Source organism: Porites lutea, chromosome 7 (assembly GCF_958299795.1).
Source record: "Porites lutea chromosome 7, jaPorLute2.1, whole genome shotgun sequence".
NCBI lineage: Eukaryota > Metazoa > Cnidaria > Anthozoa > Scleractinia > Poritidae > Porites > Porites lutea.
Window position 1 is genome coordinate 992,765 of NC_133207.1, and position 13,678 is coordinate 1,006,442.

The 13,678-nt window shown below is 38.6% G+C and overlaps 4 protein-coding genes across 5 annotated transcripts; 2 read left to right on the forward strand and 2 right to left on the reverse strand.

The window, feature by feature from the left end:
• Positions 1–714: 714 nt before the first annotated feature.
• Positions 715–2,502, reverse strand: LOC140943195 (uncharacterized). Its single transcript, XM_073392265.1, has one exon. It carries the CDS (start codon positions 2,362–2,364, stop codon positions 1,303–1,305), a length of 1,062 nt encoding a protein of 353 aa, XP_073248366.1. The 5' UTR covers positions 2,365–2,502; the 3' UTR covers positions 715–1,302.
• A 1,382-nt stretch (positions 2,503–3,884) lies between these two features.
• Positions 3,885–5,996, forward strand: LOC140942502 (large ribosomal subunit protein mL40-like). The gene has a single exon (XM_073391416.1). The coding sequence runs from the start codon at positions 3,893–3,895 to the stop codon at positions 4,436–4,438; it is 546 nt and encodes a 181-aa protein (XP_073247517.1). The 5' UTR covers positions 3,885–3,892; the 3' UTR covers positions 4,439–5,996.
• Positions 5,997–6,112: 116 nt separating this feature from the next.
• On the reverse strand, positions 6,113–11,769 carry LOC140942501 (abscission/NoCut checkpoint regulator-like). 2 transcript variants are annotated; one of them, XM_073391415.1, is made up of 11 exons: positions 11,698–11,769; positions 11,381–11,502; positions 11,163–11,259; positions 9,935–10,073; positions 9,608–9,702; positions 9,350–9,515; positions 9,109–9,164; positions 7,997–8,039; positions 7,251–7,312; positions 6,551–6,729; positions 6,113–6,448 (listed from the first exon to the last, which is right to left on the reverse strand). In XM_073391415.1, exons 1-11 carry the CDS (start codon positions 11,752–11,754, stop codon positions 6,376–6,378), a joined length of 1,089 nt encoding a protein of 362 aa, XP_073247516.1. In that variant the 5' UTR covers positions 11,755–11,769; the 3' UTR covers positions 6,113–6,375. The 2 variants fall into 2 exon arrangements, with proteins under 2 accessions (XP_073247516.1, XP_073247515.1); XM_073391414.1 differs by having other exon boundaries at positions 9,085–9,164.
• A 72-nt stretch (positions 11,770–11,841) lies between these two features.
• LOC140942504 (uncharacterized) lies at positions 11,842–13,540 on the forward strand. Its single transcript, XM_073391417.1, has 2 exons — positions 11,842–12,018; positions 12,673–13,540. The coding sequence occupies exons 1-2, from the start codon at positions 11,854–11,856 to the stop codon at positions 12,769–12,771; spliced, it is 264 nt and encodes an 87-aa protein (XP_073247518.1). The 5' UTR covers positions 11,842–11,853; the 3' UTR covers positions 12,772–13,540.
• Positions 13,541–13,678: the final 138 nt, after the last annotated feature.

The window sequence follows — 13,678 nt, forward strand, 5'->3', positions numbered from 1 at the left end:
AACAGTTGGGATCGGAATAACCAGTCACATGTCATGAGAATCATTTTTTTAAAAAGAAGGGTTTTGTATTTACGCCCAGTACTACTTCGTATGATCTCAGTCTGGTGCTTTATTCTTCCTAGCGTTGTTACTCACGCTAAATCGTGTGGATAAAACTTATTGTATCCTCTCTTGAGTGTGAATAACTTTGTTTAAACAGACGAACAAAAAGATCGAAGTTCAAGAGAAACGGCTGAAGGAAATCGCGTTGGCGACGTCGATATTTTCATTCGTTGAGCACGCGAACGACAAGGCAAAGAACGGGGGACCCAGCCCCCTCTCCACCCCCTCTCCCAGACCTTCCAGATTTCCAGTTAAGAAAATAGAGAGGATATGAGTAGTCTAGCATTACAATTGATCAAATTAATTCACAAGTAACTCAGTTTAACGTACCAATTCGAGTAAAATACAGTTCTTTATTACAAAACACTGGCATTGTTTCAAGTTTGACAACTATGGCAAGACGGGTGTTGTTGACTAGCTAGCATTAACACATTTTTAACAACACCGAAATGGCAATAAATATTGGCCAGAAATCATTACTGTTTCTGTCCTTGGCGCTTTTTACACATAAAAATAATTTGACATGAAAAGAACCGGTTCAGGCACTGTAAGCCGGCACCACTTGGTGGAAATTTGGACAAGGGACTGGACTCATGAACATCTCGTACCTGATATATTCCGGCTCTAAAACCAGTCTTTTACTCTTTTGATGTTTACTATGTACAGTTAGCATAGGACTATAGTATTTCTCCTTCTGTTTGTTGTCAAATGTTTCGTTAAAAGAAAAGTTTTCAGTATGTACGATTTTCGCGATCATGGGGTGAATTTTGGAATGAGTAGTACGTGTCCGATCACTCTACGGTCACTCTTAAATATGTGAAGTCTTTCCTGTGCGGATAAAATTCGTGCAAGCCGTCATACGAGTACACGACTCTGCAGATTCTCTCGTTTATGAATAAAGACGGGCTGGGTATTTCTAATAAGAATACACTGTTTTCTCATGTTTACAGCAGTGCCTGTCCCGGAAGCCGGTTTTTATCATCCTAAATTGGAAATGAACAAATAGCCACGTTCTAATTTTATGATTAATAACTGTGGTAATTATGTAAGCGAAAATGAAGAATTTTCGCTTATTTTACTCATTATCAATCGACCACCAAATCTTTTCATATTTACGAATGCGATAAATTGTAAATCAGCATTTATATAGTTATAAATAATCAGTTGAGGGAAACGGACAGCTGCGTTGGTCAGTTCAATCTAATAAAACGAATCACAGATCCAGTAATGCATGATACATAGACCTTGTCCAGCGCCAACTGGAAACACGCTCGATTTTCCTCGGCATTCACATTCGTACTGCCGCATATTATTAACGGCGTTCACTACGCTTTTTAAATTGTACTCAGACGCTCCGCGCGTGGAACAAGTGACTCCGATTATTCTTTTTCCCATTGGCTCCGTTACGATCACATTTTGACCATTGCCCGACGGAGCAGGTGTATACGGGGCACTCGCTTCGCTGATGTAGCGACACGAAGTCATATTTCCCGGGCCTGTCTTTCCTGTCATTCCGTCAGGTCCATTCTCGCCCTTGATGCCAATTTGTGGCCCGAGAAAGCTACTGATGTTAAATGTCGTATCGTTGAAGACGAACACCCGATAGCTTGCTTTTCTCTCCAGTTCGGCTATCTCGGCAGCTTGCTTGAAATCGTCCTTTAGAAGCTTCGATATAGATTCATCCCTCCTTTTCACCTCTGCGCCTAATTTGCTGAAGTTTGATTTGAGTTTTTTAATTTCTTCCCGCAACCGCTCCTCAACTGGCTTAGCAACAATAGACGAATCTGATGGGTCTTGTCCCGACACTAGATTTTTCTGACACCCATTACACTCTGAAGTGGTAATCACCCCAGCCATAATAAAGACAACCAGAAGAAAAGCCGCCAAAGCCAAGAAAAATGAGGCAAAAATCACAATCTTGAAGATATTTGGAAGCACGCTTCGATGATACCCATCTGCAAAGTCATTTTCGCCCTTTGATGATCTCTTGGGCCTACTGCGATTGTCTCCTGTCGTGCTGGATCCAGGGATCGGTCTCTCTCTATTTCTGCTACGAATATCAACGGGTTCCTCATATTGATGGTTGGCCATAGGATCGTCTGTAAAAGTCCGATCTTCCATATTTTCATAAGAAGGCTTCGGTTTTCTCGGCGGAGTTCTCACTTGCGGTTCAATGTCGCCATTTGACATGTTTTCGTCTGTTCCAGTTGGCAAATACCCCTTCTTTGGAAACAGACCCGTACGCGAATCCACGCTAGTCATGAGAGCGGCCTTATTTTCCCTTTTGCAATGACGTAAATCAAAATACTCAAAAATAGCGAAATCAGATCTGTTTTAAAAGCGAAATGCCAACCGATACCGTAAAGAAAGCAGAATCAACTGACAATCACCGTTTTCGTGAGAAAATATTCTGGAGGTCAAAGCAATAACGGAAGTGACGTCATATCCGAGAACAGGAGTAAACACGAGGGCGTCATGCAAAATCATAGTGGCCTGGACTTTGAAATTTTTAACACATCTGGGCCGATCTTTGTTCGGTCATGCGATAAATACATGAGTTTCTTTTTTTTTAGTAGGCTATTTTCTTTAAATCAAGGCAAGAATGCTTTGATTCGTAAGCTCAAAACTTAACCCGCCTGCTATGCTGTCTATAGCAGAAAACCCAGTTTTTTTATCATGTGACGACGTGATGATTATATGGTCCTATCAGGGCGAATAAAGGTTGCAACCTTTATCCGCCCCGGGTACTATTCTCCAGGTGCAGCCTCGATCTCTGGAAACGAGATTGAAGCATATCGAGGCATGCACCGTGATAGCCTTATCCTGCGTGGCCGGCGTTGAAAGGGGAAGGGGAAGGAGAAGGGGGAATTTGAGGGCGCGCGAGAGCGCAGCTAGGATACAGACGAATACTGCTAACTGACCACCCAAATCGCATAATGACGTCCATTTATTTTTTAAACTATACCAGAATAGTTTTCTCATACAAATTAAGACAGAAGCCTGATTAGGACTATTGCTTTTTTAAAACCTCAACGGGGATTGATAAATTTAAATAAGAAAGCAAAACGAGGTGAAGTCAAATGGCATCAACTCAGCATCGTGAAAATGGCCCTTTCAGGGAAGGGGAAAGGGTCTCGTCTGACCCCTGGGGACAGAAATTGCTTCTAGAATCAGTTAGCCCTTAGGATTTGAATTTGCTTTCTGAAATTAAGTATGCCTTTTTCTCATTTTATCTCCGGAAAACACCTGTTCAGGGCTGCAATGCAGAAAAAAGGGGTAGAACCGCGGAAGCATGCGGCTCAGCCACACCTGAATCTTTCAGAAATATCCGCTCGGGACTCCCGGGTTCGTTAAAACGAACGCCCCAACCCCTGTTCTTTGCTGTGGACAAAAACTGACCTTTGCTTCTCTCATTTCGGGCTAACCGGGCTATACCGGGTATAACTCTGGCCCTGAAGAAGGCTAATTTTGTTAACCGAAATATTGGCCTAAAATAAATCAGCCCTTTGCCGTAATGCCAGCCCTGCATACAGTTCTGTTTTTAAAAAATATGTGACCATTGCATTTTTCCATTTTAGTGATTAATTTAATTCACCCCTGGTTTCCATTTGCTGTCTGTTGCAAAATACTACAGTACAAACACCTTGGAATTTTAGCAGGTTTTAAAAATACCAAAAATATAAGACATTTCAAAAACTTTGTTGACACACCTCCTCCCCCCATCCCCCACCCCCCACCCCCCCGATGCAAATATGCTCCCAGGAGACACTGCGCGTATCACAAAATCAACATGGCGGCTTTCTTACAAAAAAGAATGTTCTCATTCTTCGTTCGTTCTAGCGGCCTAGTTATCCGCCAGTCTTTGCCGGGAAGACATAATCCAAGTCTTAAGAAGAAAAAGGGCCCAACCGTTGTTAACAAGAAGAAAAATCAGCCGGTATTTCGCAAACCGACCGAAGTTGTTCCGCCCATGGACAACGAGTCCTTGCTAAATCCTGCGTTGCTAGAAGCACCAAGAATAAGAAAACCAGTCAAGTTATCGTATGAAGAGCAGGAGAGAAGAACTTTGTTGTTAAAACAGTGGTCAAGATACAAAATGAAGCAACATAAGGAAGAACTGCAGCGTATTCAAGAGCTGCAACGCTGTCGCGAAGAAGCTTTAAAAGAACTGAAGAAAACCTCGTTGTTTCTTTATCACGAGGCGATCAAAGTCAACCACGATTTCTTTCCAATTCAGTTTAAAGGGCCAACAGAGACGCCACCAATTCCTGGGTACATGGCACCCGATATGGAAGAAAATAAAGGAGACAAAATGAAAGTTAAGGCCAAGAGCTGAACCCCGATTGCAAATTGAATGAATGAAAACTTGAGAAGTTACTGAATCCCCCGGCTGAATCCCAAGAGAGAGTTGCTCATTTTTCTTTAATACTTCTGCAAATAAAACTACGGAAATCAAGTTTGTTTAGGCTCTGGTTAGATTATTGGACCAATTGTTGTAAGGCATTTTGCAGCTTATTGACACAGCATTGAAACGCAAAGTTGGATTGTAAACGCAACAGCACTGAAGACACCTGCAAATACATTAGTACAGTACAGTTAGTCAGATGACTTCCTTATCAAGGCATGAAATGAATGTTTTTGAACTCTGATTAGAGTAAGGCATACCCCTGCCTGACTAAAAAGGACCATGGATTCCAACAACCAGAAGTAATAATATTATTATTACTGTAATGTTACTAGATAACAGTTTCTTGCCATGCAGTTAGCCAAAAGGCTGCCAAGGCTTTTCTATAATTTTCAAATGGATTGTTTTGTGTATACAACTCAATGCCAATATTTAGTGTGTTTCAGTAATCTGTAAATGATTACTATTTTATTCTCAAACTGAGCAACGTCATCAAGGCTGAGCTCTAAGAAAAATTGAAGGGAGCCCAGTGCTCTGAACTTGTGAAGTCTGTGATTTCTAAGAATAAAACCAGGATTTTCCAGTCACCTAGCAAAAGCTAGGTGTCTATGGGCCACTGGGCACTGCTAGAGCACAGCCTTTATCAGTCTTCATATATTTTGTATATACAGGGCCCGCGGAGCAGATTTTCAAGTGGGAGGGTTGATGCGAACACATAAGTGTGAGCAAACTAAGGGGGTCTGGGGGCAATGAATGTCCCCCAGGAAAATTTCAAATTTAAGTCTTCTGAAATGGCTATAAATGCATCTAAAACTGCCAATAGTAAAATAAATTTGTAATTATTACATCGGCACATAAAAACAACAAGTTACAACCTGGCCCCCACATTAGACCAAAATTTAAATGAACAGAATTTGAAGCTAAACCAACACACACAACGGTAGAGTGTCACCCAGACATTTTTAAGTCGGATTTTCTGAAAGTGCCAAGGTTGCCTTTCTAATTGTCATTAAGAGCTACAAACTCATTGGCAACAGCTACAAGACAAAGTTTGTTTGTTCTCTGTTTGTGGGTGTTCAGTATTTTCAGATTACTAAACCTTGTTTGTGTGGTAAGTGACAGATCTGGATAACCAAAGTAAAAAAAAATTACTTTACCATCTGAAAAAGTGTTGGGGAGGGGGGGTGCTTAAGTTCCCCCCCAGCCCCAGCCCCACCCCCTTCGCGGTTCCTGATATATGTATGCATGTGTGCATGCTGGCAACTTTTTCTTAGTTGTGCGTTTATAATAAAATTTAAACGTTAGTATCTGAATTTTGTAATATGACACTTTTATCATTTTCCAGGCACCCAGAAGAAAAGGTTTAAATGTACTTGAAATATAGGTGTTGTGCAAAAAAGTAATGCTGTGCCTTCATTTGCATTGTAATAGGGAAAAAGGAGGATGGGTTGGTAAGGATGGCTTCTTCATTAAACAAAGATGAATTTAATTTCTTTTAATGAAAATTTAATTGTGTTCTCTTAGACCAAAAAGTAGCCTGTCTCATCACATTTTTTCCTAAAAAGTTATTGTCATATTATAATGCTGTAATAGAACCTTTTTTATATCACTGCTTAGATGTAGTTTAAACACTGGAAGCAAAGCAGCATATTGGTTACCGCTGAAATGTCTTTACTCATTTCCGATGATTTGCAAAAGTTTCTGATTCCAACTGAAGACCAGTCACCACTTAAAACATTAATAATTAAATATTATAAATAATTATCGTTTGATTATGGAATCAGAAGGAACTACCAGAGATATAGACAAAACAAGTATTCCATCTTTGCATTAAAGCTCTAAAATTGATGCATAGATGATTAATAATGTCATCTTTTCTTTCTTGGAGGCCTGTACTCTGATATATCATGGTCTTCGTAATCTTCACGACTGTGACCCTCCCTACAAGGAAAACAACAATCAAATTTAAATTATCAATAAAAGGGAAAAGAATAAATTGATGTATGCACAGAAGCAATCATACAGAAAACAAATATGTCTTACTTATAGCATCTTCGACAATACAAGTCATCATCACAACCATGGCATCTCAGTACAGCATTTCCATTACATATACAGCACCAAGGTAATTCATCATCATCATCATCACTGTTTGCTTCGTAATCCTTACTGAATATACTGCTAAGCTTTGATGGAGTACTGGCAGAGTTGAAATCTGTAGGCTATGAACAGATGTAAGATTGGTTAGCAAGGCCAACAAGTCGAACCTAACTGACATAAATAACATGATTAAAATTTATTAATATTCATTAATAAAAAATCATTAATAATTATTCAAAAATTATCAATTATCAATGATTATTAATGTTTAAGTTTTAAGTAATGTAACTGTTAAAAATTTAGTGCCAAGCATCTATTCTATTTTTAATAAGTGGCTAGTCTACCATTATGCTGAGCCAATAAACAAAAACTCAATTTCTCTACAGCACCTTGAAAAAAATCCAATATTCCCTAGTGCCTATCTAAAATTCCTTCTAAAGTTCCAGCATAATTATGCAGGGTACCCAGAGGTCATGAGAGATGTATGTCTATGTTGTGGTTAAATTTTATCCTTGGTTTAAATTTTATTTTCTTTTGTTTCAAACTTAATATCATACATTACCATACCCCAAAACAAAGGGAAAGAATATTTACACAAGGATAAAATTGAGCCACAACATTAATTTTACACTCTTATACCTACCCTTGATTTTCCTGGTTTTTGGGGTTTGCTTGACTTACTGGAGTTGCCTATTGTATGTTCACCTGTTTATGGAAATAAAATGTTGTTAAAAATGAGGTTTTTTTTTTCAAATTAAAACAGACCTAAATATGGGATAGTTTAAATAAAAGTTTGCTTTAACTGTGAACTTAAACAGTACAACAAAAGACTACAGAATGTTTGCTCAAGCTTAAAAGAAAATAGAGAGAGAACTGTGACATATTTTGTCAAGTTCAATAACCTTGCTTTTATAAGGCCTTTACCCTTGTAAAAACAGCCCTTGAAAAGGTGCTCAACTGGGCCATGATTAGTTACTTTAACCTTGATAAACCATAACCAAACAAAAAATAATACATATGCCTGAAGAATAAGGGAGAAAGAGAGGAAGAATAATAACTTAAAAACATTGTGTAAGACAAAGAAAAAACATTTGGAAATTCAACCTCCACTATACCATCCCTTTCATGGATTTGACCCGAGAGCCTTCTTTGTCTGGGAATGTCCTGTGAACACCATCTTGGAATTACAACTGATGGCTTGAGAGCTAGAGAGTAAATTCTGGGCAAAATAATTTGGAAAAATTTTCAAAATGTTTAGAGGATGTATGTCTCCAACCCTCCTCCCCTCCTAGAAGATCTCTAACGAATGCTGATCTCTTCTAAACTTGAACACATTGCCGCTTGCATATACCCACTTCAACAACAGTAGATGTCACTTTATTCACTCACCAATGTCATCAGTTTTTAACTCCAATGCTACTTCTCCTAAAATCTTTAGAAAAAAAAATCACATCACTGTTATTTAGCAGTTGCTTAACCTGATCTGTGTATTTTCATGGTCGACAGCAATGTATAATACAACCCTGACAGATGACCACTTTTCTACATGCAAACCCACAGCTGAATCATTACATGTAGTACATTCAATTCCTTTTGAGATGGAAACTGCTGCAGTAGGCTGAGAAAAAAAGCTGACATTTGCGACACCACTACTGGTTTCCCCGTGAAATGACGTCTGAGAAATGAGTGCAGAAATTCAGTACCCAGATCTGGGTAGTGCTTCTGATTGGCTAAAGCAAATTTTCCACATGGCACAACCAATCAGAGGCACTACCCAGATCTGGGTAGTGACATTTCATCAGTAAGAAATTTCTGTGTTTGGTCTCAGACATCATTTTCGCGGGGAAAACAGTGGTAGTGTTACATAATTTTGGCCGTTTTCTCAAGCTAAAACTGTAGGAACTGGCTCTACTGGCCCATCTTAAAGAGGTACAGGTCTTGAAAAGAATGAATGGAAAATATTAATGACTCTAGGAAGGCATGACTTAGGAAGGCAGGGGCCAATACTCTAGGTTTGGTTCCCATGAGGAGTTCATTAACCCTTTAAGTCCCAATAGTGACCAACATCAATTTTCTCCTAACAATATCCACAGATTGTCGAGTGCAACATCTACGAGAATTAATCAAATGATCACAAAGAGAAAAATCTCTGATCTTTTACCAATTTCTCCAAACTAATTCTTAAAGGAAATGTATAGAGATCAGTTTGGAGAATTTATTTGTGGATATTGATGCTTAAAGGGTTAAGGAAAAAAGCCATCATTCACCTCAACCAACTATATCCCCTATAAATACCTGACCAGCAGCCACATTTACAAGGTTCCAACCGGTGTGTTTTTACAAATTTAACAATTTGCTGATTACAACCCCTTAATGTACAGATAACAAGTGCATCACAAAAACAAATCACAATTAAATAGGATCTGGAATTATTAAAGTGTCATTTTGTTAATGACCAGACTTCTAAGAAGAGGTACCTGTTTAAGGTATCGTTGACTCGCTGTTTCATCATCTTCATCACTGTCAAACTCCCTCCCTTTTGGTTGATTTGTAAGACCTAACATGTTAAGAAAACGTCCACAGTTGAAAACACAATAAACAGCTCAAACAACAAACAGAAAACTCTCAAAAGGACAGATTAGACAAAAGAAGGGTACTGACATGCCAATTTTACTAAATGTGTTCTGTCTAACAATGTCTGTAGAATATAAAAGAATTAAAGCTAAAATATTTTCCCCTCACTTGGGTCCAAGTCTTTTAGTTTTGCAAGTCTTTCTTCAATTTCTTTGTCTGTAATTCTAGTTGTGTTTTTGTCATGATCCTCATCAAGCTTTGTTTCTGTTACCATTTGCTTCATTAAGTCATCAATCTCCTCTGCTTCAGATTTTTTTGGTTTAGGAGCATTGATCTACAGACAAACAAACAAAAAAAGCTTTAAGTATGGTACAATCAGTACCGAACAAAGTTAACAATCTTCCTTTTTTAACAGCTGATAATTACATCTGAATTCTGCATTGATGTTGCTTTTCTTCCCGTGAGATTCTCAAACCTTTGTCCTATATCTTCATCTGTGACTTTTGATGCAGGAGAATTGTCTGTAAAACATAATTTATAAAGGAGATTTTGGAAGGTGTAGTTAAGAAATGCCTCATAAAAAAACAAAATAAAAAAAAAAGACAATATTATAATAAAGTATCATTTAATAATTCAGTTGAAAACAAACTTGAAGGCATGGTAGAATGTTAATAATTATTGGTCCACCGGATTTAAATAATATTAGACAAAGGTCTATCAAAATTCAGCAATTTTGCCCTTTAGTGAGAGTACCTTCAGAAGCAGCACTGTCTGTCCTTAGCTCTGCAAGTCTTTTTCTTATTGCTTCATCTGGATCAACTGACAAATTCTCATTACTTGCAGATGAAGAAATGGGAATATTTGTTCTGGGTGGTCCACTTGTTGCAGGTTTCTGATTGAGATATTTGAGAATCATGAACAAAGCAATTTCAGCATGCAAACCCCTTAGGACAGAGGTGCAAAAAGATGACAGTTTTGTCAAGTGAATGGACAAAAACATTGGCCACAGTAAAGACATTTAAACAACTGCGTACAGTAGAAGCTCTCCTAATGAACAGTTTCATATGCAGACAGCTATACTTATGGCGGCTTTCACAAAGCCTCATTTTAATTTTTTCGCAACTACAAATACAAACTCTGTATTTTCACATTCCCGTGGGTGGCCACTCCAATTATGGACACCTTTTTCACATCCTGAGACTGACTGACTGACTGACTGTCCACTTGCAAGGGCTTCCACTGTACTAACTGTTTATCAGAGGAAACCAGTGTTTCATGTTTGCACAGCATGCTACTGTAAAGGAGCTCTATGATAATTTGCTACCTGTCTCCCACATGCTTAAGCAAGAAAGGGTGTATTTTGGAGGGCACTGCTACCATATCAAAGGTGAAACGATATTCTACCTAATATGGTGGAGACCAAACTGCCTCTCAGTCAGTTTTACAGCCTGACATTTGGGCAAGCTGTAGCTAGCATGTACTAGCCCACAAGTCATTTCAACTAGCCGCAAAACCTTTTTTGATTAGCAGGATTGATTACTATCTTTCTCTAATTTGAATTTTCCACAAAAAAGTTCACTTGTTGGGCAAGTTAAGAACAAAAGTCACTAGCCCAATAGCAATATCAACTAGCCCCGGGCTATCGGACATGACTTTCTTTGCCAATGCTCTCAGTGAAATCTATCAAATTATGCTATCCTTTCCCAGCATCACATCAAGGGACAGTGGAATGTTATTGGGGTTCAGAAACAGTACACTGTGATGACTGTTAGAGAGGTGTGTAAAGAAGGTGTTTCAAGAATCTTGGCTAACAGAAAAAGATGATGATGGTGATGATTACAAGTGAAGCTGTAAGCTATAGGTTAAAAAATGATATGGTTTAAAATTTTCAAATGACCCCCTTTTTTATAGGGCATTCCTCCAGGCTCTCCTTAACTTTTTTTTTAAAAATTTATATAGTAACAATGATGATGTTAGTTACCTGAAATGAGCTTTGACCAGGTCTGAGTATATCTGTATTCTTGTTTAAGTCATTCAAGTTATCCCCATCTGCGTTTTGAACTTCCTTCTTTGTATTACTAGAGAAAATGATACGATTTGCGAGAAAAACTTAGCAAACTTAACTGACCCTTAAAAAATCGGAAAACGCAGTGAAATTATAGGTATATTTATTACTCCTACAAATTTCACTCACATCACCTTGTAGCATTTTTGAAGCACTGAAAACAAACTTTCATTTTCTTTGAGCCACGTTCCGGGAGAACCATGGAATAGGAGGTACAACCAGAACAAAACAATCGTCCACACTTCTTACAGCCATGCTGAAAATTTATGTTAAAGCTTTTAGCATTTATTATCTTTAGTCTTTAGTACTAAGGCAAGACAGAAGTTAACCTAAAATGTTGGGACGTTTGGATACGAGGTACTAGAATTCGAAATAATTCTGTTCCTGTAATGTTTAAGTATGTCTTGCCTAAAAATCATGTACCTCTGAATACAGTATATATAAGACTCACCTCTCGACGAAAGAAGCCAAATTCTTGCCCACAACCAAAACATTGCAGACCCGCCATGTTTGTTCATTTTTGAGCCTGCGTTTCAATTTGCTAGCGAACATCTTAATTTTAAAATACTTTTTGTGTAATGAAACACCAATAGTCTCTGTTGCCGTCATGTCGCATCATGGCGGAAAATCTTTTCATGGGAACAGAAAAAGAGAAAACGAACCTCCCCAAAAAGATAAAGTGGAAGAGGACGAAGATGAAGAAGAAGAGGAAGATCCGTTTGACAGCAGGATACAAAAATCAGGATGTGCCGACCTTCATTACGCATTGTTGGTAAGCCAAGAGAAAAATCGGCATTCGGGAACTGCTCTGTGTACTGACCGATACTCAGATACTGTAAGCTGTAAGGCATGATATGTGTGCTGCAAAAAGCACAGTTAACAGGTTTTGGAAATTAGAGACGTCTGTTTTAGAAAATCATTCATTTCCTGAAAAGATATTGTAGACGATGTTGGTCAAGAACCAGGACCGAGGTGGGGGAGGGGGTGAGGATGGCTGGGGAGGAGAGGGAAGGTAGTTGTGGTATCTTCCCAAAATACTTTTAGGGGTTATGTGCCCTCCCAACAGGCCAGGGACGCGTTTCAAAAGTTTGCAAGGTAGGTCAGCACTTAATAAGTCCGTAAAAACCAGAAGATAACACAGAAGGGGAAATCAGGACTCTGCCATGTGATTTTAAACATCCTAAATAGTAAGCCTCGTTCCCAGGGTTCTCTCCTACCCGAACTTCGCAGGGAAAAAACGTCAAACTTTCGATTCCGCGACAATTTCAAAAGCTTATGCTTTGCTTAAAACATTTCCATCACCAGAAAGGAAGTTGATTTGTTCCACTCTCCGCCATGTTCATACGACCTTGAGCCATAAAAATGCAGATTCTTTCGTTCCGTACTTGATTCTAAAACGCAGTTATTGAATATCTACTTTTAATAGGACTGCTTTCAAGAACATAAAGATTGGCGAAAGTGCCAGGATCATGTAAAAGCCTTCAAGGAGTGCATTGATCAGCAAAACAGACAGAAAAAGTCATAATCGGAGACGCATTTCATCATTTGGGAAGAGAAACTGATTTAACGAATCTGGATGAACTCCTAGTCGGGGGGCGAAATTCCTCAGTGCCACCTGTTATGAAGTTCGTGAACACAATCTGCTGGCGCCAGCAAACCGCAGTCCGAACGTTTACGCTCTATCAGTGACGAAAGGCTAGCTCTCAAACGCTCTTGACTGTACAAGGGCAAAAGATTTTTGACATGAAACAAAGACAAACTGAACCAAGTTCTTTTCAGGGGATTTCCAGTAAATTTATTCTCCTTCGATCGATAAGCATACAATATTTACATCACTTATTTTTGGTATTAAATAGAGCGAAATTGCAGTATACCCCAATAACTCTATCTGTACTGCACACCTGGCGCAGCTCAGGATTTAAAGAAACAGTTGGCAATTGGAATAAAGGGGTATTTTGCAAACTTCATGGTAAATAGGAATTACATTGAAATTGTTTTTAAATATTATTATTAGTTGCATATTTTCTTCGTCATTTTGGATCCTGCGACAAACAGTCCTCCATTCTTAACCACCCCCCCCTCCCCAAAGAATATATATAAAAAACTTCATACTGTATTTCATCGAAAATAATTTTGTTCTGAAACATAAAACTAACAGAACTACTTCCTGCTTACGCGATGCGTCGAGGTAAATAGAGGCAATTAAACATTTTTTGTCAAATTGGTCAATGTGCAATGGGATGCCGCGCTGTTTGCACTGTTCAAAATTGTGTCGTTCATTTGTATCAACCCAGTTGAAAATAAAGATCTTTGTGTCTAACGAAATCTACTGAACAGCATTTGGTGAGGTACTGTTTTGTAAAGTGAATAGTCTGATTCCTTTGAATGTAAAATCCAAAAGATCAAGGTTTCTGGGTAATAGAACTTCAAAT

Excerpts from the sequence above, each read along its gene's own strand:
- LOC140943195 (XM_073392265.1), bottom strand. The coding sequence starts at position 2,364 with ATGACTAGCGTGGATTCGCGTACGGGTCTGTTTCCAAAGAAGGGGTAT.
- LOC140942502 (XM_073391416.1), top strand. The coding sequence starts at position 3,893 with ATGGCGGCTTTCTTACAAAAAAGAATGTTCTCATTCTTCGTTCGTTCT.
- LOC140942501 (XM_073391414.1), bottom strand. The coding sequence starts at position 11,754 with ATGGCGGGTCTGCAATGTTTTGGTTGTGGGCAAGAATTTGGCTTCTTT. Across the intron at positions 11,503-11,697 it reads TTGGCTTCTTTCGTCGAGAG|CATGGCTGTAAGAAGTGTGG; the intron begins GTGAGTCTTATA and ends ATAAATTTTCAG. Across the intron at positions 9,703-9,934 it reads AGACAGTGCTGCTTCTGAAG|ACAATTCTCCTGCATCAAAA; the intron begins GTACTCTCACTA and ends TATGTTTTACAG.
- LOC140942504 (XM_073391417.1), top strand. The coding sequence starts at position 11,854 with ATGTCGCATCATGGCGGAAAATCTTTTCATGGGAACAGAAAAAGAGAA. Across the intron at positions 12,019-12,672 it reads ACCTTCATTACGCATTGTTG|GACTGCTTTCAAGAACATAA; the intron begins GTAAGCCAAGAG and ends TACTTTTAATAG.